At 45.8% G+C, this 27,049-nt stretch overlaps 1 protein-coding gene across 1 annotated transcript in view; it reads right to left on the minus strand.

Moving 5' to 3' along the window:
• Positions 1-369: 369 nt before the first annotated feature.
• Positions 370-27,049, minus strand: part of LOC115478032 (cholesterol 24-hydroxylase-like) — a 72,286-nt gene continuing 45,606 nt past the window's right edge. The window contains exons 9-15 of the mRNA XM_030215231.1: positions 23,512-23,574; positions 16,883-16,955; positions 12,110-12,194; positions 7,656-7,766; positions 7,205-7,293; positions 4,740-4,806; positions 370-1,757 (exon numbers count right to left, since the gene is read on the minus strand). Coding sequence (XP_030071091.1) covers positions 1,599-1,757; positions 4,740-4,806; positions 7,205-7,293; positions 7,656-7,766; positions 12,110-12,194; positions 16,883-16,955; positions 23,512-23,574 — 647 coding nt within the window. The 3' untranslated portion in view covers positions 370-1,598. The remainder of the gene's footprint in view (positions 1,758-4,739; positions 4,807-7,204; positions 7,294-7,655; positions 7,767-12,109; positions 12,195-16,882; positions 16,956-23,511; positions 23,575-27,049) is intronic.

The following is a 27,049-nucleotide window of genomic DNA, read 5'->3' on the forward strand; positions in this document are numbered from 1 at the left end:
ACCGAAAAAAAAAGAACATAAGAACAGTCAAATTGCGTCAGACCAATGGTCCATCTAGTCCAGTATCCTGCTTCCAACAGTGGCCAATTTGATTTAATTACTTAACATACCACTTAATACAGCTCACAATTGATTTGTCCCATAACTCTGTCCCATTAAACCATGTTTGTCTATGTGTTCAGTGATTTTATTCTTTATAATAGTTTCCACTCTTTGCCCGGCACTGACATCGGGCTTACCGGTCTGTAATTTCCCAGGTCACCCTGGCTCCCTTTTTAAAAATAGGCGTTACATTGGCCACTCTCCAATCTTCAGCTACTACAGACAATTTTAATGACAGGTTACAGATCACTAACAGCAGATCTGCAGTTGTATATTTGAGTTCTTTCAGTACTCTGGGGTATATACCATCCAGTCCAGGTGATTTACTACTCTTTAATTTATCGATTTGGCTCAGCACGTCTTCCAGGTCCACCTAAATTTCTTTCAGTTCCTCTGCACCATCACCCTTGAACACCATCTCTGGTACAGGTAGATCTGTTACATCTTCTTCAGTAAAAAACTGAAGCAACGAATTCATTCAGTCGCTCTGCTATGGCCCTGTCCTCCCTGAGTGCCCCTTTTACTCCCTGATGATCAACAGTCGCAGGGATTTCCTCACAGGCTTTCTGCTTCTGATATACCTGAAACAGTTTTTACTATGAGTTTTTGCCTCAGAGGCAAATTTCTCTTTGTATTCTCTTTTTGGCCTTCTTTAGCAATGCTCTGCATCTAACTTGCCAGTGTTTATTGTGTTGCTTCTTGTTTTCTTCATCTAATCTTTTTTCCATATTCAGAAAAATGTTCTTTTGGCTCTAATAGCCGCCTCTTTCACTTCTCCCTTTAACCATGCTGGCTGTTACTTGCTTTTCTTTCCATCTTTATTAATACTTGGAATACATTTGCTCTGAGCTTCCAAAATGGTTATTTTTGGAACTCCGAGTTGGACACTATTTATAAAGTAGCATTTGGCATCGGGCTCCACACCCAATTTTTGGCACGAGGATTTACACCAACTGAAATCTGATGGAAATCCTTGTGCCTAAATTAGGTGGTAGATCTATCCAATTCTGCACGCAAATTCCAGGAACGTCCTTCCTGTGGCCACGTCCCATTTTGGATCTGCATATAAATATTTATGCACACATCTTTATAGAATAGTGACTAAAAGATGTGTGCATAAATTTTAATTACTGCCTATTAGCACGGATACTCATTAGCACCCAATTATCGGCGCTAAATGGTTTGTTATGCAATTAAATTACATGCACAAGTGGGCATGCGACCAAATTTGCGCATGCAATTTTTAGTGCCATCCATAGAATTAGGGGAATAATGTATTGATCGGTGCATCCTATATATTCCATCACACCCCATGCCTTTCATGTGACACTGAAGTGCGCTAAAGCCATGAATCTGAAAGAGTAAATACAAATTATACATATCATATATTCTGATCACAACCACAAAGTCCTTCTACGTGTGAAGCAAGAAACGCTGATTTGCAAGGCTAAATCTTCCAGCCCTCCTTCAGTCCTTGCACAGAAGAATTCTTCCTGCTATTGGGACCGTGTTGCTTCTCTCCGGGGTTTCAGGTAGCATATAGCCCCGTCCAGCGGCCGCAGTGTCCCAGAGTCCAGAATCTTAAAGCTCTGTCCTGCAACCAGCTGAAAGTCAAACCTTTGCACCAGCTTTGCCAACACCACCTTTGCTTCCATCTGCAGGAGGAGAGCAGAGGATGAGCAGGAGCTCAGTATTACATCTGACATATGAAATGTGTGCGATGCTTAGGACGTGGAAAATGCTGAATCACAAGCAATTTTAGCAGCAAGGATAGTCAATTGAATCTTAAAAGTGGCACTGTATGCTCTCCTGTGCCCTCATATCACATTTTCTTTCTTAAACCTTCCCTTCTTTTGGACTAAAAGTGCAGACTTTTCATTATAACAAACCAAAGGCTAGCCAGAAATGTGTACAAATATAATCACACCCACTTTCAAAGTGGATATCCTGAAATCCAGGCCTGTTTGTGGCACTGAAGGACCTGAGTTGCCTATCCTCGGCTTAAGCTCTCCAAAGAAGGGGACCCAGGTCCATATCCCACGCTAACTGTTACACTTGTGATGGAAAATATCCAAAACCCACAAAGATCTACTATACCCACATATAGGAGACGCCTGCGGCCATAAAGGCTAGTGTAGTGGTGTACAGTGGGATACAGTAGGTTTTTGGTGGGCTCCCCATACAATATAAGGTGGTAATGGTGAGATGTGGACCTGGGACCTTTTAGGTGAAGTCCACTGCAGTGCCCCATAGGCTGCCCCACTGCTCTACTGGGATGTCTGTGTGGCCAATCTGCTAAGAATGCTGCCCCCCCCCCCCCCCCATACATCTCAATGGCTTGTTTTTTGCGTTTTCCCCTTGGACTTCTTTTTTCGAAAACGGTCCTAAAAGATAGATACGTTGAGCACAAAAACATCTAACAAATGGCCACTTGATTTTTGGACATTTTCAGCAAAAGTCCAAAATCGGATTTAGATGTCATATCGAAAATGCCCTTCTAAATATCATTGCATAACTGAGAATTTCAATTGACCTGTAAACCAACTAGAGGCACACCAAATTCTGGCTTTGGTGCTGAAACTGAGCCCAAATCCAAATTCCATCTTGTTTTGGTTTCAGCTGAAAATGCAAGTGTGTTTCTGTCTGAAACCGAAACGGCTCCCTGAAATTGATGCAGCCCCCACCACCTCCTCCTGAACAGGAGCAACTCCCCTCCCAGACCATTTCCCTCACCCCAGTGGCTTACCCAGTGCATTTTGTTTCTAGTGAAAAAGGTGCCGTTACTCAAATGCCAGGCCAGCCTTCAGGGGTGGGGTAATCACTGAGGGACCCCACCTCACAATAGCCAGGCTACCTGCAGCCAGTCACAGAATCTGCGACAAGGCAGAATTAATATGTAGAGCCTGAGCTCTTTCATTAAGACTTGGTGACCATGGATCAATTTTAGCAAACAATGGAAAAGGTGCCGGTACTCAGTAGCCCCAAGTACCCTCTCAAAAAAAGCCGTAGGCTTACCTTACAAGCACACGGGATGTCCAGTGGTGCAGTCAGGGCAGGAGCGATCCCCACTTGCTCCTGCCCGTCAGCTCTGTTGTCGAAATGTCTTGTCACAAATTCAAGAAGCAATTGTACGAGGCTGCTGCCAGAAGGTCACGGCCACCCTTTGAGATTGGAGTCGGAATGGGTAGGAGCGATTGGCTATGCATGCGGGCTCCAATCTCAAAATGGCTGCCGCAACGTCTGGCAGCAGACTTGTGAGACCGCTACACGAAGTTGCAGCAGCCATTTTGACAAGAGAACCAGCAGCACCAAGTGGGGATCGACCCTGCCCCAACTGCACCATTAAACTACTAATGCTTGTAAGGGAGGCCCATGGGGTAGAGGAACTGCCTTTGTTCAACAGAGGGTGGGGGGAGAGGGAGCATAGCACAGCACTGCGCTGATTAGAGGCAGCCAGTTTCAGTTGAAAGCAAGCAACAAAATTTGGTCGCAGGTTTGGTTTTGGTTGAAACTGTAAAAAATTCTTTGTCCTGTAAAACCAACCCACAAGTTGAAAATGGACAGTTAAGAGATTCAATTTTTAAGAGACCACAAAATGAAGGACTCTATATGTACACACACACACACACACAGAGTACATATAAGGTAGAGATATAGATATGGATATACACACAGTGTTCAGAAAACCTGGAAACCCCAAACATTCTTGCAAATAACCCAAAACTATATTATTATTAAAAATTATTACTACTATTGACAGGTGTTACTGCAAAATGCAAACTGGCAGATCTCTGCTTTTAAAATGTTATCATTCAGAAAAAGTGTCCATTAAGATCCATTTCAGCGAAATGGCATTTAGGGGGCTAAACTGGGCGCACGCTAAACATTAGAGACGCCAATGCATTCCTATGGGCATCTCTAACATTTAGCGCGCCCAATTTTAGTGCGCGCTAAAAACGTGAACACGCCTTAGTAAAAGACCCCCTTAGAGAAGAAGATAAAGCGGAGATTAAATTTTGGCACCAAACCACACCATATGGCGCAAAGCGTTTGCTAAGGAAGTTTCTTAATAAAGCTTAGTCTAATGTATTTTCAAAGGCACCATATGCCTGGAATAGACTTCCTGAGCTGGTACGTCAAGCTCCATCTCTGGCCGTCTTCAAATCTAAGGTAAAAGCCCACCTTTTTGATGCTGCTTTTAACTCCTAACCCTTATTTTAGCATCCTCACTTTAATATTCCCTTATCTCTTGTTTGTCTTGTATGTCTGTCCTAATTAGATTGTAAGCTCTGTCGAGCAGGGACTGTCTCTTCATGTTCAAGTGTACAGCGCTGCGTACATCTAGTAGCGCTTTAGAAATGATAAGTAGTAGTAGTAGTAGTAGTAGCATACTAAATGTTTAATAATTGTGAAGTATTTTCAAACTATTTAAAGGGGATCCGGTTTTTTTTCCCCCCAGACATTGTGTAGAAAGATAGAGATAGCATCAATCATGGATTTAGCTGCTTAATGTTACATACAGACGGAAGAGCAATCTCTAAGGAAAATACAGGGATCCAGTCTCTTTGAATCTCTGAACGCAGTGTGAGGCACGGTAAAGGGGATACAAAGCGTATGTCAGTCATGCAGCGACTCACCTGTGAGAACACCTGGCCAATACAGGAGCGGGGTCCCAGAGAGAACGGGAAATATGTGAAGTTCGGCCTATTGTTAAGAAGCAGCATGAAACTGAGTTATTGATTGAGAAGGTGAATAAAAATGCAGTACCATAGAGGATTTCATGATTACATCACAGAAGTATTTCAGCCTTTTAATATAAGAACATTCTTGAAACCGCATCTAATTTAGAATTTCCTGTCTGCCCTCTTTCTTTCCCTTAAATCTATTACAAAATCTAATGTTTTAGTGACAAGCAGCTCTTGACACGGCACTAGAAATTCACCAGTGCCACATCCTAGGTCGCTACATCTCTACATGACCTCATTTTTAGGTACCATAATTTCCATCTAGCATAGGCACCCGGTATAAGAGGCCTCCCCAGCCACAAGCAGACCCGACAAGCCTCTTCATGGTACCAACACAAGAGGAAAGAAAGAGCAAGAATCCATTAGTGCTGCAGCCTTTGGGACCTGTCATCATCTTTGGATTTCTGCACTGCTGCGTTCCCCTCCCTCCACCTCTGACAATTAACAGGGGCATATGAGAGAAAAGGGGGATCTATTCTTTTGGGGAAAAGCAGAATGTTGGCTTCAGTAATTGGAGGATCCAAACATGTCTTTCCAGTGCTTTTTTTGTAGAACAAAAGGTGCCAGTACTCATTATGGGCGGGGTCACCACATATGGTTCCACCCCTATGATAGCCACACCCACATTAGCCACATCCCCTATACCAGCCATGGCGCATATAAACAGCCATTATTGAAAATACTATACTAGTATAGAAGAAAAAAATAACAAGATTTTTTTCATTATAAATAATTTCTGTAAGCTGTTACAGCTCCAATATACCCAGTGCAAAATAAGATAGCAGATGTAAATTCTCAAATTGGACATATTCCAAACACTAAAAAATGAGTTTTTCTACCTTTGTTGTCTGGTGACTTTGTTTTTCTATCCATATTGGTCCCAGTCTCTGATTCTGCTGCTCTCTATCTCTTCCCTTAACTCTGTTTCCAGGACTTCTTTTCCATTTATTTCTTTACTTTCCTCCTTTCTTCTTCATTTCTTGCCCTACATCCATAAGTAAAAGCTGGGTCCTCTGTGGAATTGACTAGAGAAGGTATAACGTGGATCCAGCTTTTGCTATTTTCTCTACCCATGTGCAGTTTTTCTCCTCTCTTCCCTTTCCCTCATCTCCATCCATGTGCATCTTCTTTTTTCTTTCCTCCCCTCCATCCATGTCCAGCATTTCTCCTCTCTTCCCTCCCCTGTATCTATATAAAGCAATAATTCTCTCTCCCCTCTCCTCCATCCAAGTCCAGCATTTCTCCTCTCTCTCCACCAGCCCCTCCATCCATCTATGTCCAGCAATTCTCCTCTATCTCCTGCTCTCTTCTCCATCCATTTCCAGCATTTCTCCTCTCTTCCCTGCCCTGCCCTCCTATCAATGTCCAGCAATTCTCTCTTCCCTGCCCTCCCCTCCCATCCATGTCCAGCAATTCTCCTCTCTCCCCTGCCCTGCCCTCCTATCAATGTCCAGCAATTCTCTTAACCCTGCCCTTCCCTCCCATGATGTCCAGCAATTCTCTCTTTCCTGCCCTCCCCTCCCATCGATGTCCAGCAATTCTCTCTTCCCTGCCCGCCCCTCCCATCCATGTCCAGCGATTCTTCCCTCTCCCCGCCATGTTCAGCAATGCTCTCATCCCTGCCCTCCCCTCCCATTGATGCCCAGCAATTCTCTCTTCCCTGCCCTCCCCCTCCCATGATATCCAGCGATTCTCCTCTCTCTCCTGCCCGCCCCTCTCATCGATGTCCAGCTATTCTCCTCTCTCCCCTGCCCTCCCCTCTCCCATGACCAGTGATTCTTCTTCTCCCAGCCCATCCATCTTCTCCACTGCCTGCCAGCGTCAGACTCAGCAGCGCGAGCGGTGCAGGCAGCGATTGAGAGAGGCTGGCAGCATTGGAGCTTCCCTTTGCGAGTCCCACCTATGCGGAAACAGGAAGTTGAAACAACGTAGGCGGGACTCGCAGAGGGAAGCTCCGACGCTGTCAGCCTCTCTCAATCGCTGTCTGCACCGTTCGTACTGCCAAGTCCGACTTAGTAGTAAGTAGGGGAATGAGAGGAAGGGTGTAGGAGTCACCGGGGGGAAAATGGTGCCGGTACGCCGTATCGGTGTGTACCGGCACAAAAAAAGCCCCGTGTCTTTCTCTCTCACCCATTCGCTTCGGCACTACAACATGGTGATGTGACATCAGCAGTTGCTACGCAAGAAGTCTACAGTACTGCGGAAGTCAAAGGCACACTTTTTCGAAAAATAAGCACTTTAACTTCCATGACGTTGTTTCACGATTCCAGTTACATAAGCTGCCCAACACAAGGCATCTCATTCTCAATTCTTTCAGCTCATCAAGTATCAGCAAAGGCTATAAATTAGAGCATTACCTAGGAGCCTCAGGACTGAAGCGATCGGGGTCAAAGGTGAGGGGGTCTGGGAAAAACTTATCTATCCGTGCCATTACATACATGTTGATCTGTAAAGAGAGAAAGCTTGTTTGAATGAGTTAACATGCCCGGCACAATCCGCATCCATTTCTCTAAGGAACAGCTTCTTGGCCCATCCCAAACCATAAGGTGAACTACTGTAAACAGTCCACAGATGGGAGTGCAAGGAACGTGTGTTATGGAACAGTGAACATCCATCTTTCCTAGTGATGGCCAGATAAGATGTCAAGGGAAACCATCAATTCTAGTGTTGAGATCTCCGCAACACACCTACACGAATCAACGTGCACAACGGCTAGTTTAAATAAAGACAGAGCTCATTTGCAAGCTGGTGGCTTTCATCAGAACCTGTCCCATCAGCTGCTTACTGGAGTGCCGTTGCTGAACTTACAAATAAAGAAACGGTAGCTGGAACCTTGACTCCTTCAATAACAGTGTCTTCTTCCAGAAGGCGAGAAGTGGCAGGAGCTGGAGGGTACAGTCGGAGGGTTTCCTTGAGAATCTGTGGAACAGTAAAGAACAGAAAGGACTCAATATGAACGGGGCAGTTCACAACATGCCCCCCTACAGAGGAGAGCTAGAAATGGGGCCGCTGCCTGCATTATGTACAGAAGTATAGTTCTGGGTAATTGTGAGGGAGTGAACAGCCACAGGTTAGAATCTGGTCCCTAGAACTATGGCAAAGGGGTTGAGCACAAAAATAAAGAAAATTAAAACAGAGCTCTGTGTTCAAAACTTAAAACTTTAATATCAAAAGGTCTAGTGGTTAGGGTGGTGGACTTTGGTCCTGGGGAACTGAGTTCGATTCCCACTTCAGGCACAGGCAGCTCCTTGTGACTCTGGGCAAGTCACTTAACCCTCCATTGCTCCATGTAAGCCGCATTGAGCCTGCCATGAGTGGGAAAGCGTGGGGTACAAATGTAACAAAAATAAAAAATAAAATCAGGAAACAACCCACGTTTCACCAACAAGCTGTATCAGACTTGCATATTCTGGGATATTCTACATTAAAAGCCCTTTTTACAAAGATGCTGCGTGTCAAATTTCGGCACTAGCACCGGGCTACTGCAGGAGCCTGGCGGTACTGCCTGCCCTCAGTGCATGCCATTTCTGGTGCTTACATTTTTTTTATTAGCAACGAGGTTTACCTGGCGGTAATCGGGCAGCCCCGCACGCTGCCTGGTTACCACCTGCTGAGTGTGGCAATGGGTGGCAATAAGGGCTGTCCTGAGAAATGGCCACTTGGTAAGTGGTTCACTTACTGCAGGGCCATTTCCCTTTAAAAAAAAAAAGCCTTTTAACCGCTGTGGTAAAAGAGGCCCTAAGTTTTTAACCCAGGGCTCCATTTTGTTTTCTTTATTTTTTGTGTGTACGCTTTTTTGCTCCTTTATTTTGTGTTGCATTTATCTCTCATTTTCCCAAGTCAGAAGGAACCATCGATTTAGGACCCATGCATGTAGAGTTCCAGAAGCAGTCCTAGTGCTGGATCTGAGCGAAGCAGAGCTTTCGGGTACCACCGTTTTGGAACTGCCATTTCAGTACTGCTATTAGGGGTCTGGACTTTTGTGTGCTGGAATTCTGGGCACCCAAACAGCACCATCTAAAAGTCGCCTCATCGAGAGCAGGGCCAGTGCCTATTTGTTGTTGCATCTGGAGGTCCTTGGGCAGAAGGAAAATGTGGGCTGCTCCAGGCGGTGCCTGTTAGGGAAGAGAGAACAGGCAACCTGAAGAACCGTCCCCCCTAACAGGCACCGCCATGGGTGGCCCAACATCTCCCTTAAGCCCAAGAACCCCGGGCCAGAGCAGCGAGCAGGCACAGGCCCTGCTGTCGACAAGTGCCAGAGGTCAGCGAATGGGAGGGAGGAGGGAGAAGTAGATGTTGCCATTTGGGTCATGGGCGCTCATATGGTGACACCAAAATGACGTCACCCATATGACACCACTGAAAGTTCACATACCTGGATTCGAGATGAGAACTGTTATTACAATGACCAAACTCTGTACCCTGAAGATACAAAACTAGGGAAAAAATTCCTAGGTAGTAGACAGCAAAGTTTTATGGTACCAGGATCCTTGCTCTGGTTCTGATTGTAGAAGGAAATGGCCAGGTAAATAAACAAGAACCACCCCCCCCCAAAAAAAAAATCTTTCACTAGATTTCCAATCCACAAGACCGACCAAAACACAGCAGCCGGACTGATATATGGTAAAATACGATTTGAAAGCGCTAAACCCGTTCGAGAAAAGCTGCACTGGCTCCCAATCAAAGAACGGATCATCTTCAAAATCTGCACATTGATCCACAAAATCATCTACGGCGTAGTCCCAGGATACATGACAGACCTCATAGATCTACCAACTAGAAACAAACGCGGATCAACCCGATCATACCTAAACTTACATTACCCAAACTGCAAAAGGCTAAAATACAAAACAACTTATTTATTTATTGCATTTGTATCCCACATTTTCCCACCTCTTTGCAGGCTCAATGTGGCTTACAATACATCACGAGTAATGGAAATATATCAGAAAATAGACATTTAGTGTTACAGCAGGATTTTGGGTAACATGATAATGATAGAACATGGTAGTAGTATAACAAGCAGTTATTGTAAGACAGTTCTGAATATACGTGGGGGAGTTGTGTATATTCACATTGGTTGATTTTTGTTGTATGCCATGTTAAAGAGATGGGTCTTCAGTAGTTTGCGGAAGTCCGTTAGTTCGTAGATCGTTTTTAAATTTACACGGCAATGCGTTCCATAACTGTGTGCTCAAGTAGGTAAAGTTTGACGCGTGCATTAGTTTGTATTTTAGACCTTTGCAGTTAGGGAAGTGCAAGTTGAGGAATATGCGGGATGAACTTTTGGCATTCCTGGGTGGTAAGTCTATCAGGTCTGACATGTAGGCTGGTGCATCTCCGTGAATGATTTTATGGACTAGAGAGCATATTTTGAACGTGATACGTTCTTTAAATGGGAGCCAATGTAGTTTCTCTCGTAAGGGTTTAGCACTTTCGTATTTTGTCTTACCAAATATGAGTCTGGCTGCAGTGTTTTGGGATGTCTGAAGTTTCTTGATTATTTGCTCTTTACAGCCGGCGTAGAGTGCGTTACAATAGTCTAGATGACTGAGCACCATAGATTGTATCAGGTTGCGGAAAACTGACCTTGGGAAGAAAGGTCTTACTGTTTTTAATTTCCACACAGAGTGGAACATCTTCTTGGTTGTGTTTTTCGCATGGTTCTCGAGTGTTAGGTGTCGATCAGTGATGACTCCAAGAATTTTTAGGGTGTCCGAGATTGGAAGGTTCAAATTTGGTGTATTTATGGCGGTAAATTTGTTCTTATTATGTTGAGAGGTAAGTATTAGGCATTGGGTTTTATCTGCATTCAGTTTCAGCCGAAGTGCATCCGCCCATGAGTGCATGATCTGGAGACTTTGGTTGATGTCATTGGAGATTTCCTTTAGATCTTGTTTGAATGGGATGTAGATCGTTACGTCGACTGCGTATATGTATGGGTTTGATAATAGTTTGGCTAAGGGTGTCATCATTAAGTTGAATAGAGTCGGCGAGAGGGGGGATCCCTGTGGGACTCCACATTCAGGTATCCATGTGGCTGAAGTACACGAGTTAGATGTCACTTGGTATGATCGTGTGGTTAGAAATCCCTTGAACCAATTGAGAACGTTGCATCTAGTTTCTCCTACATAAGCGCACAACTATGGAATGGTCTCCCGTATGCACTGAAAACAATACATGACCACCTAAACTTCAGGAAATCATTAAAAACCCACCTCTTCAAAAAAGCCTATCCCACCGATCCAACATAAATCTCCACACCCAGCTACACAACATAATCAATGGTCATACTGGACAACATACTATCCTCTTCCCTTGACCCCTGACGTCTGATTCACTTCTACCTCATTTGACCACAACACAATCTTGTATTTGTTATCAATCGAATTGGCAAACGCCTTTACGGTACTTTGTAAGCCACATTGAGCCTGCAAATAGGTGGGAAAATGTGGGATATAAATGTAACAAATAAATAAATAAGACATGACAAGAAATCCACTTCCGGCTCTAATGGACCATGATGTGCTTCTGAGCTCATTGGTGTTTAGGTAAGAGAAGATGGTCATTCTCTGGGTTCAAGCTGTGGGATCTCAAGATGCTTCAGTGGGATACAGGTATACTGCAAGCTGTGGTACTTTTCTTAGCTTACTCTGGCAATTTCAACCTTAAAGACAAAGGTAGGAAAGCTATGGCCTAGGGACAACATCTGGTCATAGAAGGTCTCCATCGAACTGTTGCAACGAAATGGATGACAACAGGAGCATTTCACTTCCAGCAGGAAATGGCATTGGTTGGCCAGAACTGAGCTTTCCATTGGGCACCCATGTATCCCTGTCATTCTAATTAGATCTCTGGTGACCCCTTCCCCAGATCCTCAATGGTCCCTCATCCACAGCTCCAAAAGTTTGCTTATCCATGCTCTAAATTCTGCAATAACTTCTAGTTGCCTCCAGTTTATTCCGATGCCATGATATACATAAGAACATACGTATTGCCATTCTGGGACAGACCAAAAAGTCCATCAAACCCAACATCCTGTTTCCAACAGTGGCCAAACCAGGTCACAAGTACCTGGAAAGATCCCAAAAAAGTACAGTACATTTTATGCTGCTTATCCTAGAAATCAGTAGTGGATTTTCCCCAAGTCTATTTTAATAATGGACTTTGGACTTTTCCTTTAGGAAGTCATCCAATCCTTTTTTAAACCCCACTAAGCTAACCGCCTTTACCACATTCTCTGGCAGTGAATTCCAGTTTACCTGTGATAAGTACTTCAGTTTGCCAAGGTCCTCATAGTCAATGTTCCTCTTAGAACCAATCATCTCATCCACTTCAGCCCGAACCCTGCAGATAAAGGATAATAGAAAATTTGCCAATCTAAAATAAACCCTTTTCCACCAATCTACACATCTATAAAAGTAACTACTTAAAAGCAAAAGTAATTGTTGTTAGTTCAGCAGTCCGAAAGTAAATGCCACACTCGGAATTCAAAGCCAGCAAGATTATAAGTTTTTATGGACTTGATTTTGAGGGGGGGGGGGGTCCTCCTCAAATGTTCCCCCCAATTACACTTACTCCTGACCAGTGGCGTAGCTACGTGGGGCCACGGGGACCTGGGCCCTCCTGCCAACAACCCTCTCGACCCCCCTCCCGCCGCCAACCCTCCCCCAGCCACCGCCTACCTTTGCTGCTGGGGGACCCCAACCCCCTGCCAGCTGAGGTCCTCTTCTTCCAGCGCAAGGCTTCGTTCTATTTCTGTGAGTCTTACATCCTGCGTGTGTACGTGCAGGACGTCAGACTCACAGAAACAGAACGAAGCCTTGCGGTGAAAGAAGAGGACCTCGGCTGGTGGGGGTTAGGGTCCTCTGCCAGCAAAGGTAGCCGACAGCGGCGGCGGGGGAAGATTGGTGACAGAAGGGAGGGTCAAGAGGGTCGTTGGCGGGGGGGGGGGGGGGTCAAAGTTGTTGGTGGTGGCGGGTCAAAAATGGTGGGAGGGGGGGTCAGCGGCGCCAGGGGGGGGGCTAAAATGTGCCCCCTCACCTCAGGCTCTGGACCCCCCCCCCCCCCCGCCAGTCTGGCTACTCCCCTGCTCCCAACCTTCTGTTTGCTCTTATATAATCAGGATATGCAGGAAGTCTCAAGCAACGAACACTGTTGTACATAGAGAATGGAATGATCCTGGGGTCAGGGTGTATTTTGTGTGGCAATTCAGGATCTCCAAATTCTGATCTTTGCAGACTGAACTAACGTGATACCTGTTCAATAGGTCCATGAAAAGTGTTGTCCCAGTGATTCCACTCTATAATGAACATTTCCTGATTGTGCAAAGTCAGTCTAGAGGAAATTCCAGTTAAAATGAAATAGTTGGCTTTAACTGTACTTCTGTAGGCATCAAACAATTTACTCACAGATTTACACATTGCCTCTCCCACACCATTCGCATGTGTAAAAAACTAATTTAAATGTAAATGGCATGCGCATGTAAGTAGCAAAAAAAAAAAAAAAAAGCTACCTACAACATGTACAGATTATCTTGCTGAAAGGTGGTATATCAAGTCTCATTAAACATTCAACGGGGGCACGTTCTGGCCATACAAATATTCCTGATTTTCTAATGAAAATGCATGTCTAGTTCAAGCAATTTCTCCGTCAGCATTTTGACCTGCTCTGAGGCACACATCACTGTCGGTTAACTGCTCATTTGGACCAGAGGCGTAGCTATTGGGGGGCCACGGGGGCCTGGGCCCCTCAAACGGGTTCTGGGGCTCCCAGTTTGGCTGGCAGGGGTCCCCATCCCCCGCCAGCTCTGTCCCACGCTTTTCTAATATTGCTGGCGCCCTGTCCTGTTTTTCAGCACTGTGCACGCTCGTTTTAATGAAACTGAGCATGCTCGCGCACAGCACTTCACGTTAGAGACATCACAATTAACCAGCATGGAACCGGTAATGCTTTCACAGCGGTTAGTGTATCTGGGTTTAAAAAAACGTTTGGACAAATTCCTGGAGGAAAAGTCCATAGTCTGCTATTGAGACAGACATGGAAAGCAACTGCTTGCCCTGGGATTTGTAGTACGGAGTGTTGCCACAATTCGGGTTTCTGCCAGGTATTTGTGACCTGGCTTGGTCACTATTTGGAAAACAGGATACTGGGCTAGATGGACCCCATTGGTCTGGCCCAGATTGGCTACTCTTATGTTCTTCCTTTTCCTACTGGCCATTCCTCTCCCTACATACTCAAGCATCCTTCTGGCTTTTGCTGTAGCCTCTTCTACCTTTTTGATGACCTTAAAATCGTCAGATACGATCACCCCAAGTCCTGCTCTTCTTTTGTGCACAAAGTACTTCAGCCTCTGGTTTTTGCAACCCAAATGCATTGTTTAGAATTAAATCTTAGCTGCCAAATTCTGAACCATACTTCAAGCTTCACTACATCCCTCCTTATGTTATCTATACCATTACGGGTGTCTACCCTATTGTAGAGAGGCAAACCTTACCAGACATAGGAGCCAACTTTTCAAAATTATGTCCATGTGCATAATCGAAAGGGATGCCCAAGATTTGCTGAGGACATCCTCGTAAAACGTCCCGACGGAGGGGTGGGGAAACCCATATTATCAAAACAAGGTGGACATCCATCTTTCGTTTCGATAATACGGTCAGGGATGCCCAAATCCTGAAATTTAGCTCATCCCTAGACATGGTCGTCCCTAGACTTGGTTGTTTCTGATTTTCGGCAATAACGGAAACCAAGGACGCCCATCTCAGAAATGACCAAATGCAAGCCCTTTGGTCGTGGGATGAGCCAGCGTTCATGGTGCATTGGTCCCCCTGACATGCCAGGACACCAACTGGGCACCCTAGGGGGCACTACAGTGGACTTCAGAAATTGCTCCCAGGTACATAGCTCCCTTACCTTGTATGCTGAGCCCCCCAACCCCCCCCCCCCCAAAGCCCACTACCCACCACTGTACACCACTACCATGGCCCTTACGGGTGAAGGGGGGCACCTAGATGTGGGTATAGTGGGTTTGTGGTGGGTTTTGGAGGGCTCACATTTACCACCACAAGTGTAACAGGTAGGGGGGGTGGGCCTGGGTCCGCCTGGCTGAAGTGCACTACACCCACTAAAACTGGTCCAGGGACCTGCATACTGCTGTGATGGACCTGAGTATGGCATTTGAGGCTGGCACAAAATATTTTTAAAGATTTTTTTTGAGGGTGGGAGGGGGTTAGTGACCACTAGGGGAGTAAGGGGAGGTCATCCCCGATTCTCTCTGGTAGTCATCTGGTCAGTTCGGGCACCTTTTTGTGCCTTGGTCGTAAGAAAAACAGGACCAGGTAAAATCGTCCAAGTGCTCGTCAGGGACGCCCTTTTTTTTCCATTATGGGTCGAGGATGTCCATGTGTAAGGCATGCCCAAGTCCCGCCTTCGCTACGCCTCCGACATGCCCCCAGGAACTTTGGCCGTCCCTGTGATGGAAAGCAGTTGGGGATGTCCAAAACCGGCTTTTGATTATACCGATTTGGGCGACCCTGTGAGAAGGACGCCCATCTTCTGATCTGTAGGGGTGCTAAATCCAATGGAAATTACCTCTCCCCAGTGGCACATCCATTCAAGATTTGTGTATTACATACATAACCCATCAGTTCCTCCCTTCTCCCTCCTGATGTATCTTTTCCTTCCCTTCCTGGCCCTGCAAAACTCTCACCATTCCCCCCCTTCCCCATGCCTTAAAATCACCTCCAGTGTTTGGCTGGGCAGCACCAGCAACAGCAGCACTCATAGGCTGCTTGTGGCCTGCACCGGGACTTTCTCTCTGAACCGTCCCACCCCTTCTGATGCAACTTCCTGTTTTCTGAAGGGGCGGGACGGTTCAGAGAGAAGCAGCGGCAGGGAGAAGGGAGGTAAACGCAATGCGAGACACACCCCCTGTCTCTCCCTGGACAAGGCAAGGAGTTTGTTAGGGGTTCCAGAGCTGGATCCTATATTACCAAACAGCCCTTCCACAACATTGATAACAAAAATGTTAAAAAGAACTGGACCAAGAATCAATCCTTGCGACATACCACTGGTAAGGTCTGTTTCCTCAGAGCAGGGGCGTATCTGCGTGGGGCCTCAGGGGCCTGGGCCCCCGCAGATTTTGCCCTGGACCCCCCTACCGCTATCAACCCTCCCCCGCTGCCGTTCTTACTTTTGCTGGCGGGGGACCCCAACCCCCGCCAGCCGAGGTCTGCTTCCACCTGCCGCTGCCATAAAAACTTCTTCTTCAGCCGGCGGGGGACCCCAAACCCCCGCCAGCCGCCCCGCGGTGTTTAAAATTCATCTTCGGCCTCCGTGGCCGTGCTGCTGTGATAGGCGCTGTTGAAATCCACTTCGGAGTCTGACGTCGCAGCACGTACAACGTACAACGACGTCAGACTCCGAAGTGGATTTCAACAGCGCCTATCACAGCAGCACGGCCACGGAGGCCAAAGATGAATTTTAAACACCGCGGGGCGGCTGGCGGGGGTTTGGGGTCCCCCGCCGGCTGAAGAAGAAGTTTTTGCGGCAGGTGGAAGCAGACCTCGGCTGGCGGGGGTTGGGGTCCCCCGCCAGCAAAAGTAAGAACGGCAGCGGGGGAGGGTTGGCGGCGGGAGGGGGGTGGAGAGAGTCATTGGTGGCGGTGGGGGCTTGGCGGTGGGGGCTCGGCGGCGGGGGGGGGGCTAAAATGTGCCCCCTCCCTCTGGCTCTGGCCCCCCCTACCGCCGGAGTCCAGATACGCCCCTGCCTCAGAGTGAACTCCATTTATTACTACCCCTTTGTTGCCTTCCACTCAACCAGTTACTAACCCAGTCGGCCACTTTAGGCCTCTACCAAGGACCCATCCTCTTTCAGTTCATTCACCACCTAGAAAGCTGAATGGACAATTCATAAGTGCTATGATTGTACAGTGTAGGAGCTATTGTTTAAAAGGCAAATGTAAAATTACAAGTGAGCCTGAAAACAAAAGCCAAGATCCCATTTAAGATAAATAAAATGAATTGTTGACCTACCTTTCCATTATCGCTGGATGCCTTGCTATTTCTATCACTGCAAAGGCCAGCTGGCTGGCGGTAGTCTCCTGACCTGCAGCATTCAACATCAGGATAAGCAGACAGCAACAGCACAAAAACAGAAGTAGTATGACCAATTAAAAGGCTAATTTCCCATCTAGCATACCTAGGGCGGGGCGGTGGGGGCAGTCTGCCCCGGGTGCTGGCAGCGAGGGGGTGCACAGAGTGGGCACGTGCTGTCGTCTCTGCCAGTCCTCTGCCCTGGAACAGGAAGTTGACGTCTGAGGGGGCATGGGACTGGCAGAGCCGAGAGTGCGCGCACGCACCGCACACCTCCTTGGCCCCAGGTGGCATTTAAGGTAGGTATGCCACTGAATTTCTCCATCACCCTCACAACTGCCAAGCCTGTGGGGGTACTTTTTACCCAGGCATGTTGCACCCGTTTTCAAAATGAAACTAAGCACATATTTTCCCTTTGAAAATTGCTTAAAGAAAAGGCGCTTTCAGGCATGTGCTCCTCCTTCTTCTGCTGGTAGTTTTTATTTTATTTTATCTTTTGACAAAAATATGTGCATTTCTGTGATTCCCACCCAACTCCACCTCCAGGAGAGACATGCAAAATGCAGTTTTCAAAAGAAACTATTTCTGCAGCTACAACACTATTTTACTCACAGAAATGGCTTTGAAAATTGCCCTTTGTATATCAGAAATGACAGGTGAAATGTCAAACATACTGTGCAAAGTAAATAAAAAATTAAACCACAGCTCCCCCTATATTATAATTGTCATTTTATATATTACATAGAGCTATGTGGACACCATATAAACTATCTAAGATATCAAAAGATGCTTCCAATCGTTGCTGGTCCTGCTGCAACAATATAGGAACCTTGGACCATTTAATATATCATTGCCCATTACTGGATGAATATTGGTCTCAAATAGAGAAAACAATTTCTCTTATACTAAATTTAAAGATTTCTTTAACTTACAAAACGATAATAGCAGGAGATTTCGGCATTAACAATACATTATCACCACATATAATTACACTACTACGTATATTGATCCAAGTGGCTATAAAATTGATATGTCAAAACTGGAAAGATTTTACAAAGTTAACCTACGAAATGTGGTGGAACTCAGTATGTCTAACAGCTAAATACGAAAACGTAGCAGCAGAGAAATGTGGTTCCTTTATGGCATATAATAAAATTTGGTCTCTGGTGATTAAATATTCATCCAGCTAAGTAATTAATGTACAGGTACTTTTCAAACATTGGCATTAATACTATAACATCTGATATGCATGCATACTTCATACGAATATACATATACGTATATATATATAGTCAGAGTACATTGACCTTTCTGTTAACTGTTATTGTCATTGGTACTAAATTTACAATATGTTATAAAATCAATAAAAAACTGATTGAACTAAAAAAAAAAAAAATGATAACTGCATAGTATTCACTTACCTATACTTCTACATGTAAGGCAGTTGGTGGTGGTGGGGCGGGGGTGGGGGGGCAATTTTCAGAGATCATTGATGTGGGTAAAAGGTGACCTATCCAGGTAAAAAAGCCTTTTGGAAATTGTCCACCTTCTTTGCATGTAAACGTATGTCCATTGTTAAATGGGTGTCTTTACTCACATCAGCAGTAACTTTACAAAGCTTTTACTATGTGTAAAGACCATTTTACATGCATTAAAGAACTTTCATGTGTGACCATATATGTGCATATATACAGCACACAAAGCGTGAGTGCCTATAAAATAATGAGTGGAGTTGAACAGGTAGATGTGAAGCGTCTGTTCACGCTTTCCAAAAATACTAGGACTAGGGGGCATGCGATGAAGCTACAATGTAGAAAATTTAAAATGAATCGGAGAAAATTTTTCTTCACTCAACTTGTAATTAAACTCTGGAATTCCTGGCCAGAGATTGTGGTAAAGGCGGTTAGCTTAGCGGAGTTTAAAAAAGGTTTGGACGGCTTACTAAAGGAAAAGTCCATAGACCATTATTAAATGGACTTGGGGAAAATCCACTATTTCTGGGATAAGCAGTATAAAATGTTTTGTACTTTTTTGGGATCTTGCCAGGTATTTGTGACCTGAATTGGCCACTGTTGGAAACAGGATGCTGGGTTCGATGGACCTTTGGTCTTTCCCAGTATGACAATACTTATGTATTCTTTATGCAACCTGCACATAGGCATTCCCAGAGGCATAGCTTTGGTGGAGTGGGGGCATGCAGTTCATAAAATGGGCAAGTACATGTTTACAGTACATGAACATTTACCCTCTCAATATTCAAAACTATTTAACTGGCCAGGAACAGCTCCTGGTTGTTTAAATAGGATTTAAGAGCCTAATGGTGGTTAGGGTGGTGGACTTTGATCCTGGGGAACTGAGGAACTGAGTTCAATTCCCACTTCAGGCACAGGCAGCTCCTTGTGACTCTGGGCAAGTCACTTAACCCTCCATTGCCCCATGTAAGCCGCATTGAGCCTGCCATGAGTGGGAAAGCGTGGGGTACAAATGTAACAAAAAATAAATAAATAAATAAAAATAATCACAGATATTCAGCGGGAGATAACTGGTTATGGAACACTTTTAACCTAATGACAGAGGAGAGCCTTGACAAACTTCTAAGAGACCTTCGACCAACTACCTGCTCCCTCGATCCCTGCCCATCAAAGATAGTGCAGCAGGCAAGTATGGGCCTTATAGAAGGCGCCACAAAAATTGTGAACACCTCTCTTTCTAATGGGCAACTACCAACAGCATTAAAAAGGGCAGTGGTTCACCCTCTGCTGAAGAAAAACAACCTTGACCAGGACAAACTTGAAAGTTACAGGCCAGTATCCAACATCCCGTTTCTAGGGAAACTCATTGAACGAACAGTCTGTGTTCAACTTAATGAATGGCTAGAAAAGAGTAACTGGCTAGATCCATGTCAATCTGCATTCAGACCCGGTTATGGAACAGAAACGGTCCTCGTATCCCTGCTAGATGATCTTCACGGAAACCAAGACAAGGGATCTGCCTCGATGTTAGTACTGCTAGATTTCTCAGCAGCTTTTGACACTGTGGATCATGATATCTTGCTAGCACGACTGACAGAAACAGGTATCAATGGAACAGTACTTGCCTGGTTCAGATCCTATCTATCTATCAGACAGGCAACAATCCATAATGTTTGGCAGCAACTCATCACCACCATGGACACTGACCTGCGGGGCACCACAAGGATCGATACTGTCACCTATTCTGTTCAATATCTACCTCAAGCCACTAACTGAGCTGATTCGGTCAATGGACACTCAGTTCTACATCTATGCGGATGATGTGCAGCTACTCATACCCATTGAACCTGACTTACCCATTGAGCCTTGAATAAACTGATTACTTGTCTAACATCAATCAAAGAATGGACTAAACACAACAAACTCTGCCTGAACCGAAGTAAAACCGAGCTTCTCTGGGTCCCTAACACAAGTGGATACATACCTGACATCAAAATCCCTTTTGGGATGTATGAACTCCCCCTCAAATCACAAGTCAGGAACCTTGGAATACAGTTAGATTCAACACTTACTCTGAGTCCCCAAATCCAAGCAACCTTTAAGAGCTGCTTCTACTATTTGCGACAGCTACGCTGCCTCTCTCCTTGCATCGAGAAGGTAAATATTATCCCAGTTGTGCATGCCATGGTAACATTAAGACTGGATTACTACAATGCACTATACAATGGTCTGACTACAAAGGGCCTGCACCAGCTCCAGTTGATTCAGAATGCAGCAGCAAGACTCATAGAAGGTTGCAAGCGACGTGACCACATTACACCATTTTTGCAAAACCTACACTGGCTACCAGTACAATACAGGACTAAATTTAAAACTCTATGCCTGATCTTCAAGGCCCTGAAAGGAAATGGCCCCGAGTATCTGAAGAATAGGATGAACCTCCACACACCGCCAAGGACACTAAGATCCTCCCAAGGACTTTCACTAACCACACCCTCTCCAAAAGACTACACGATGTGATACCCGCAAGCGAGCCTTCTCTGGAGTAGCCCCCACACTCTGGAATGCATGGCCGGAAAGGCTCCGCTTAACACAAGACTATCTCTACTTCAGGAAGCAGGTGAAAGCTTGGCTCCTCAACCAAGCCTTTAATGGAAGAAGTAACTAACTTGTTAGTCTCACACACACAAGGATTGAGTCGGGCTGCACATACTGCAGCGGGACATATTTATCCACTCCTACCCTAGCTGAGATGATATTTAACCATCTCTCTGACCTCACGTGCAATTTTCTTCAAATCAGTCATCTTACTTTCTATTTCTTCCTACTTTTTTTTCACTCATCTATATGTTACAACTTTGCCTTACCCCTCACTACCAATTTGGTCCTGGGGAACTGAGGAACTGAGTTCGATTCCCACTTCAGGCACAGGCAGCTCCTTGTGACTCTGGGCAAGTCACTTAACCCTCCATTGCCCCATGTAAGCCGCATTGAGCCTGCCATGAGTGGGAAAGCGTAGGGTACAAATGTAACAAAAATAAAATAGATACTATTGGAGATTCTACATGGAATGTTGCTACTATTGGAGATTCTACATGGAATGTTGCTATTCCACTAGCAACATTCCATGTAGAAGCCTGCGCGGCCACATAGGTGATCTGCAAGGGCCGACTTCTACATGGAATGTTGCTAGTGGAATAGCAACATTCCATGTAGAATCTCAAACAGTAGCAACAGTGGAGGAGTGGCCTAGTGGTTAGGGTGGTGGACTTTGGTCCTAAGGAACTGAGTTCAATTCCCACTTCAGGCACAGGCAGCTCCTTGTGACTCTGGGCAAGTCACTTAACCCTCCATTGCCCCATGTAAGCCGCATTGAGCCTGCCATGAGTGGGAAAGCGCAGGGTACAAATGTAACAAAAATAAAATAGATACTATTGGAGATTCTACATGGAATGTTGCTACTATTGGAGATTCTACATGGAATGTTGCTATTCCATGTAGAAGGCTGTGCAGGCTTCTGTTTCTGTGAGTCTGATGTCCTGCACGTGCAGGACGTCAGACTCACAGAAGCAGAAGCCTGCGCGACCACATTGGTGATCTGCAAGGGCCGACTTCTACATGGAATGTTGCTAGTGGAATAGCAACATTCCATGTAGAATCTCCAATAGTAGCAACATTCCATGTAGAATCTCCAATAGTAGCAACAGTGGAGGAGTGGCCTAGTGGTTAGGGTGGTGGACTTTGGTCCTGGGGAACTGAGGAACTGAGTTGGATTCCCACTTCAGGCACAGGCAGCTCCTTGTGACTCTGGGCAAGTCACTTAACCCTCCATTGCCCCATGTAAGCTGCATTGAGCCTGCCATGATCGGGAAAGCACAGGGTACAAATGTAACAAAAATAAAATAGATACTATTGGAGATTCTACATGGAATGTTGCTACTATTGGAGATTCTACATGGAATGTTGCTATTCCACTAGCAACATTCCATGTAGAAGGCTACGCAGGCTTCTGTTTCTGTGAGTCCGTCCTGCACATACGTGCAGGACATCAGACTCACAGAAGCAGAAGCCTGCGCGGCCACATTGCTGATCTGCAAGGGCCAACTTCTACATGGAATGTTGCTAGTGGAATAGCAGCACAAGCACAAGCATTCAACGCCGATGTTTCAACTTACAGGTCATTGTGTATCTGCTGAGGGCAATTAACCAGAGTCCCTGATGAAAGTATTGAAACCCGCGGTGTCGGGCGCAATCAGGGGAAGCCCAAGTGGATTTCAGCATTAAGAGATATGGACACGGCTTAAAAGACAAGATAAGTTTATTATTATTTAGAGCACATGTAGTTTGAGCACTTTTACGTGTTTGCAATAGCACTTACAAAAAATGAACTAAGGGATAGCCCAATGAAGAGATGCTATGCCACTAGGCAAAAGAATCAATAATATTGTCTTTATAAGTGGTATCTTCCGAGGGTTCCCTTATACAAGTATAAGAATATATCACATCATGAATATGTATAACATAATAATGTGTAAGGAGAAAAACTAAAGGTATTGCTATTTGCAGACAGTCAGTTCTTATCTTTGGTTTTGTAGTTTATTTAATTAGCTAGTGGAATAGCAACATTCCATGTAGAATCTCCAATAGTAGCAACAGTGGAGGAGTGGCCTAGTGGTTAGGGTGGTGGACTTTGGTCCTGAGGAACTGAGTTCGATTCCCAGCACAGGCAGCTCCTTGTGACTCTGGGCAAGTCACTTAACCCTCCATTGCCCCATGTAAGCCGCATTGAGCCTGCCATGAGTGGGAAAGCGCGGGGTACAAATGTAACTAAAATCAATAATGTTCTAGTACATATTGTTTTGTCATTGCAAGTAGTATACCACGCCATACTTTGTATTGTTACTTGAATATTTTTACTGCTCTAATTGCCTGTTGCTCATGTTTGATCTATTCTTACTGTACACCGCCTTGAGTGAATTCCTTCAGAAAGGCGGTAAATAAATCCTAATAAATAAATAAACTTAGGGGCCACAATATGCATAAATCCAGCCCTGATTAACCTCCTGTACCGCAGCTCAGAGTAAAGTGGCTACAGACCAGCAATGAAGAAGGTGACGAAGTTGTCAATCATGCTTTCCTGATCACAGTCCTCTTCCAGAGCTGCAAGGAGAAGAAACAGAAAGGGTACAATGAGCATTAGTATTTGCAACGTGCAGCCCAACAGGCAGCAGCCAAATAAGGCAGATGCAGGACTAATTCCTAAGTCATGTACCCTGGTAATTTCAGTGCCTAGCAGCATACACAATTCATACACAATTCATACAGTTCAAGCTTCTCCTACTAACCTACAAATGCACTCAATCTGCAGCCCCTCACTACCTCATCTCCCCTTACGCTCCTACCCGTAACCTCCGCTCACAGGACAAATCCCTCCTCTCAGTACCCTTCTCCACCACCGCCAACTCCAGGCTCCGCCCTTTCTGCCTCGCCTCACCCTACGACTGGAATAAACTCCCTGAGCCCATACGCCAAGCCCCCTCCCTGCCCATCTTCAAATCCTTGCTCAAAGCCCACCTCTTCAATGTCGCTTTCGGCACCTAACCATTCTACCTCTATTCAGGAAATCTAGACTGCCTCAATCTTGATTGACTGCACTTTTTGTCCTTTAGATTGTAAGCTCCTTTGAGAAGGGACTGTCCTTCTTTGTTAATTGTACAGCGCTGCGCAACCCTCGTAGCGCTTTAGAAATGTTAAATAGTAGTAGTAGTACTCTGTCATATCTGGAGATTTTTCAGTGCAATAACAAAAGAAAAAATGCAAAGTGACATCCAGACACTTGTTCTACAGAAACATGGGTCTCCATATTTACCCCCCCCCCCCTGCTAGTAGGGGCCATTTGTAAGGCCGGTGTGAAATAAGTTAGGGAGGATGTGGCAGCGTGAGCGGGGTTGGAGCGGGAGGTCTTCATAAAATACAGCCAGACAAGGAAAAATGAAAACAAAACTCATTAACAACTATTGAACCCTGTTACCTCACATGTACAGTAAAGTAAAGTAAAGAACAAGGTCTCTGTAGATTCAGAGGCAAAATTCCCACATACCTGCAGCTGACAGGCCTCAAAGCCCACAGTACACACTGCTACTTGTAATGTTGCACAACACAGGTCTGGCTCCAGCCAGACCTCAAGGACAGTATTCCTGTAAAGCTCAAATTAAAGCTTAGCCTACCTTAGCCAGGTTCTGGTAGCTTACACATAAGCAGGGCAGTGGCGTAGCCAGAAGGCAATTTTGGGGTGGGCCAATAGGTTGGATGGGTGGGCACTAGACAGTGGTGTGTTGGTAAATGTTTAACAACAGGCTCTCTCCCCGGTCCACTTCTGCGCCTCCCCTCAAAATTGCAGAGCTGGCTATAGCCGGGGAGAGAGCCTGGTGTGGGGGGGGGGGGGCAATGCATTACTCTCTCCAGGAAAAAAAAATTAAATGATCCCAGGTTCCAATCTAATTCATGTTTAATGTGGGATAAAATGCCATAAATAAGTAAATACATATAAACTTTTAATGTTGAGCACCTGATTCTCAAAGTGGACATATTCCAAACACTATAATGAAAATAAAATGATTTTTTTCTACCTTTGTTGTCTGGTGACTTTGTTTTTCTGGTCATGCTGGCCCAGTATCTGATTCTGCTGCTATCTGTCCTCTTAACTCCATTTCCAGGGCTTCCTTTCCATTTATTTATTTCTTTACTTTCCACCTTTCTTCTTCATTTCTTCCCCTACATCCGTAAGTAACAGCTAGGTCATCCGCAGACTTGACTGTCCAGTGGATCCAGCTTCTGCCTATTTTCTTCATCCATGTGCAGTTTTTCTCCTCTCTTCCTTTTCCCTCATCTCATCTCCTTCCTCACTCTTCCCTCCCCTCCATCCATGTCCAGGATTTCTTCTCTCTCCCTTCCCTCTCCTCCATCCATGTCCAGCAACCCTACTCTCCCCTGCCCTCCCCTCCATCCAACCATGTCCAGCAACCCTCCTCTCCCCTGTCCTCCCCTCCATCCAACCATGTCCAGCAACCTTCCTCTCTCCCCTGCCCTTCCCTCCATCCACCCATGTCCAGCAACTCTCCTCTCCCCTGCCCTCCCTCCATCCATTCATATCCAGCAATTCTCTTCTCTCCCCTGCCCCCCTCCACCTATCCATACCCAGCAATTATCTTCTCTCCCCTGCCCCCTCTATCCATCCATACCCAGCAATTCTCTTCTCTCCCCTGCCCCCTATCCATTGATACCCAGCAATTCTCTTCTCTTCCATAACCCCCTCCCATTCATCCATACCCAGCAATTCTCTTCTCTCCCCTATCCCCCTCTATCCATCCATACCCAGCAATTCTCTTCTCGCTCCTAAACCCCTCCATCCATCCATACCCAGCAATTCTCTTCTCTCCCCTGCCTCCCTCTATCCATCCATACCCAGCAATTCTCTTCTCTCCCCTGCCCCCCCTCCATTCATCCATACCCAGCGATTCTCCTCTCTCCCCTGCCCTCCCCTCCCGCTCCCATCCATGTCCAGCAATTCTCCTTCACCCCCATCCACCCCTCCCATTCCACCTGCCCGCCCTCTTCTCCCTCCAACAGCCCCCTTTTTCTTCCTGCCACAGCGCCCTGCGTAAATTACCTTCATCAAAGTGGCTGCGACATTGAAAGCCCTGCCCGTCTCTAGCCTTCCCTTTCTGAGTTTGTTCCCTCAGTCCTGCCCTCGCGGAAAGAGGAAATTACATCAGAAGGCGGGACTCTTCGACAGAGGCAAAAAAAGATTTAAACCCCGGGCGAGGGGATGTTGGGTGGGCGGGCCTGAAGGGAAAGTGGCTGGGCCTGGGCCCGTCCAGGCCCATCCGTGGCTACGCCCCTGAAGCAGGGAAGATCTATACTGCAGGGTGGCTTCTCTCTAGCCTAGTGGTTAGTGCAGTGGACTTTGATCCTGGGGAACTGAGTTCAATTCCCACTGCAGCTCCTTGTGACTCTGGGCAAGTCACTTAACCCTCCATTGTCCCAGGTGTAAATAAGTACCTGCATATACTATGTAAACTACTTTGAATGTAGTTGCAAAAACCACAGAAAGGCAGTATATCAAGTCCCCTTCTCTTCCCTCCTAAACCCTCATTCATTTGTACAGCACCCGTGTACATTTTATCATTTCCACCTTAGTAATTCCGTTATCCCTTATTTGTCCTGTTTGTCTGTCCTGATTAGATTGTAAGCTCTCTCGAGCAGCGACTGTCCTCTTACATGTTCAGTGTACAGCACTGCGTATATCTAATAGCGCTATAGAAAACATAGTAACATAGTAGATGACGGCAGGAAAAGACCTGCACAGTCCATTCAGTCTGCCCAACAAGATAAACTCACATGTGCTACTTTTTGTGTATACCTTACCTTGATTTGTACCTGTCCTTTTCAGGGCACAGTCCGTATAAGTCTGCCCAGCACTATCCCTGCCTCCCAACCACCAGCCCCGCCTCCCACCACCGGTTCTGGCACAGACCGTATAAGTCTGCCCAGCACCATCCCCACCTCCCAACCACCAATCCCGCCTCCCACCACAGACCGTATAAGTCTGCCCAGCACCATCCCCGCCTCCCAC

This window comes from Microcaecilia unicolor, chromosome 9, assembly GCF_901765095.1.
Source record: "Microcaecilia unicolor chromosome 9, aMicUni1.1, whole genome shotgun sequence".
Lineage (NCBI taxonomy): Eukaryota > Metazoa > Chordata > Amphibia > Gymnophiona > Siphonopidae > Microcaecilia > Microcaecilia unicolor.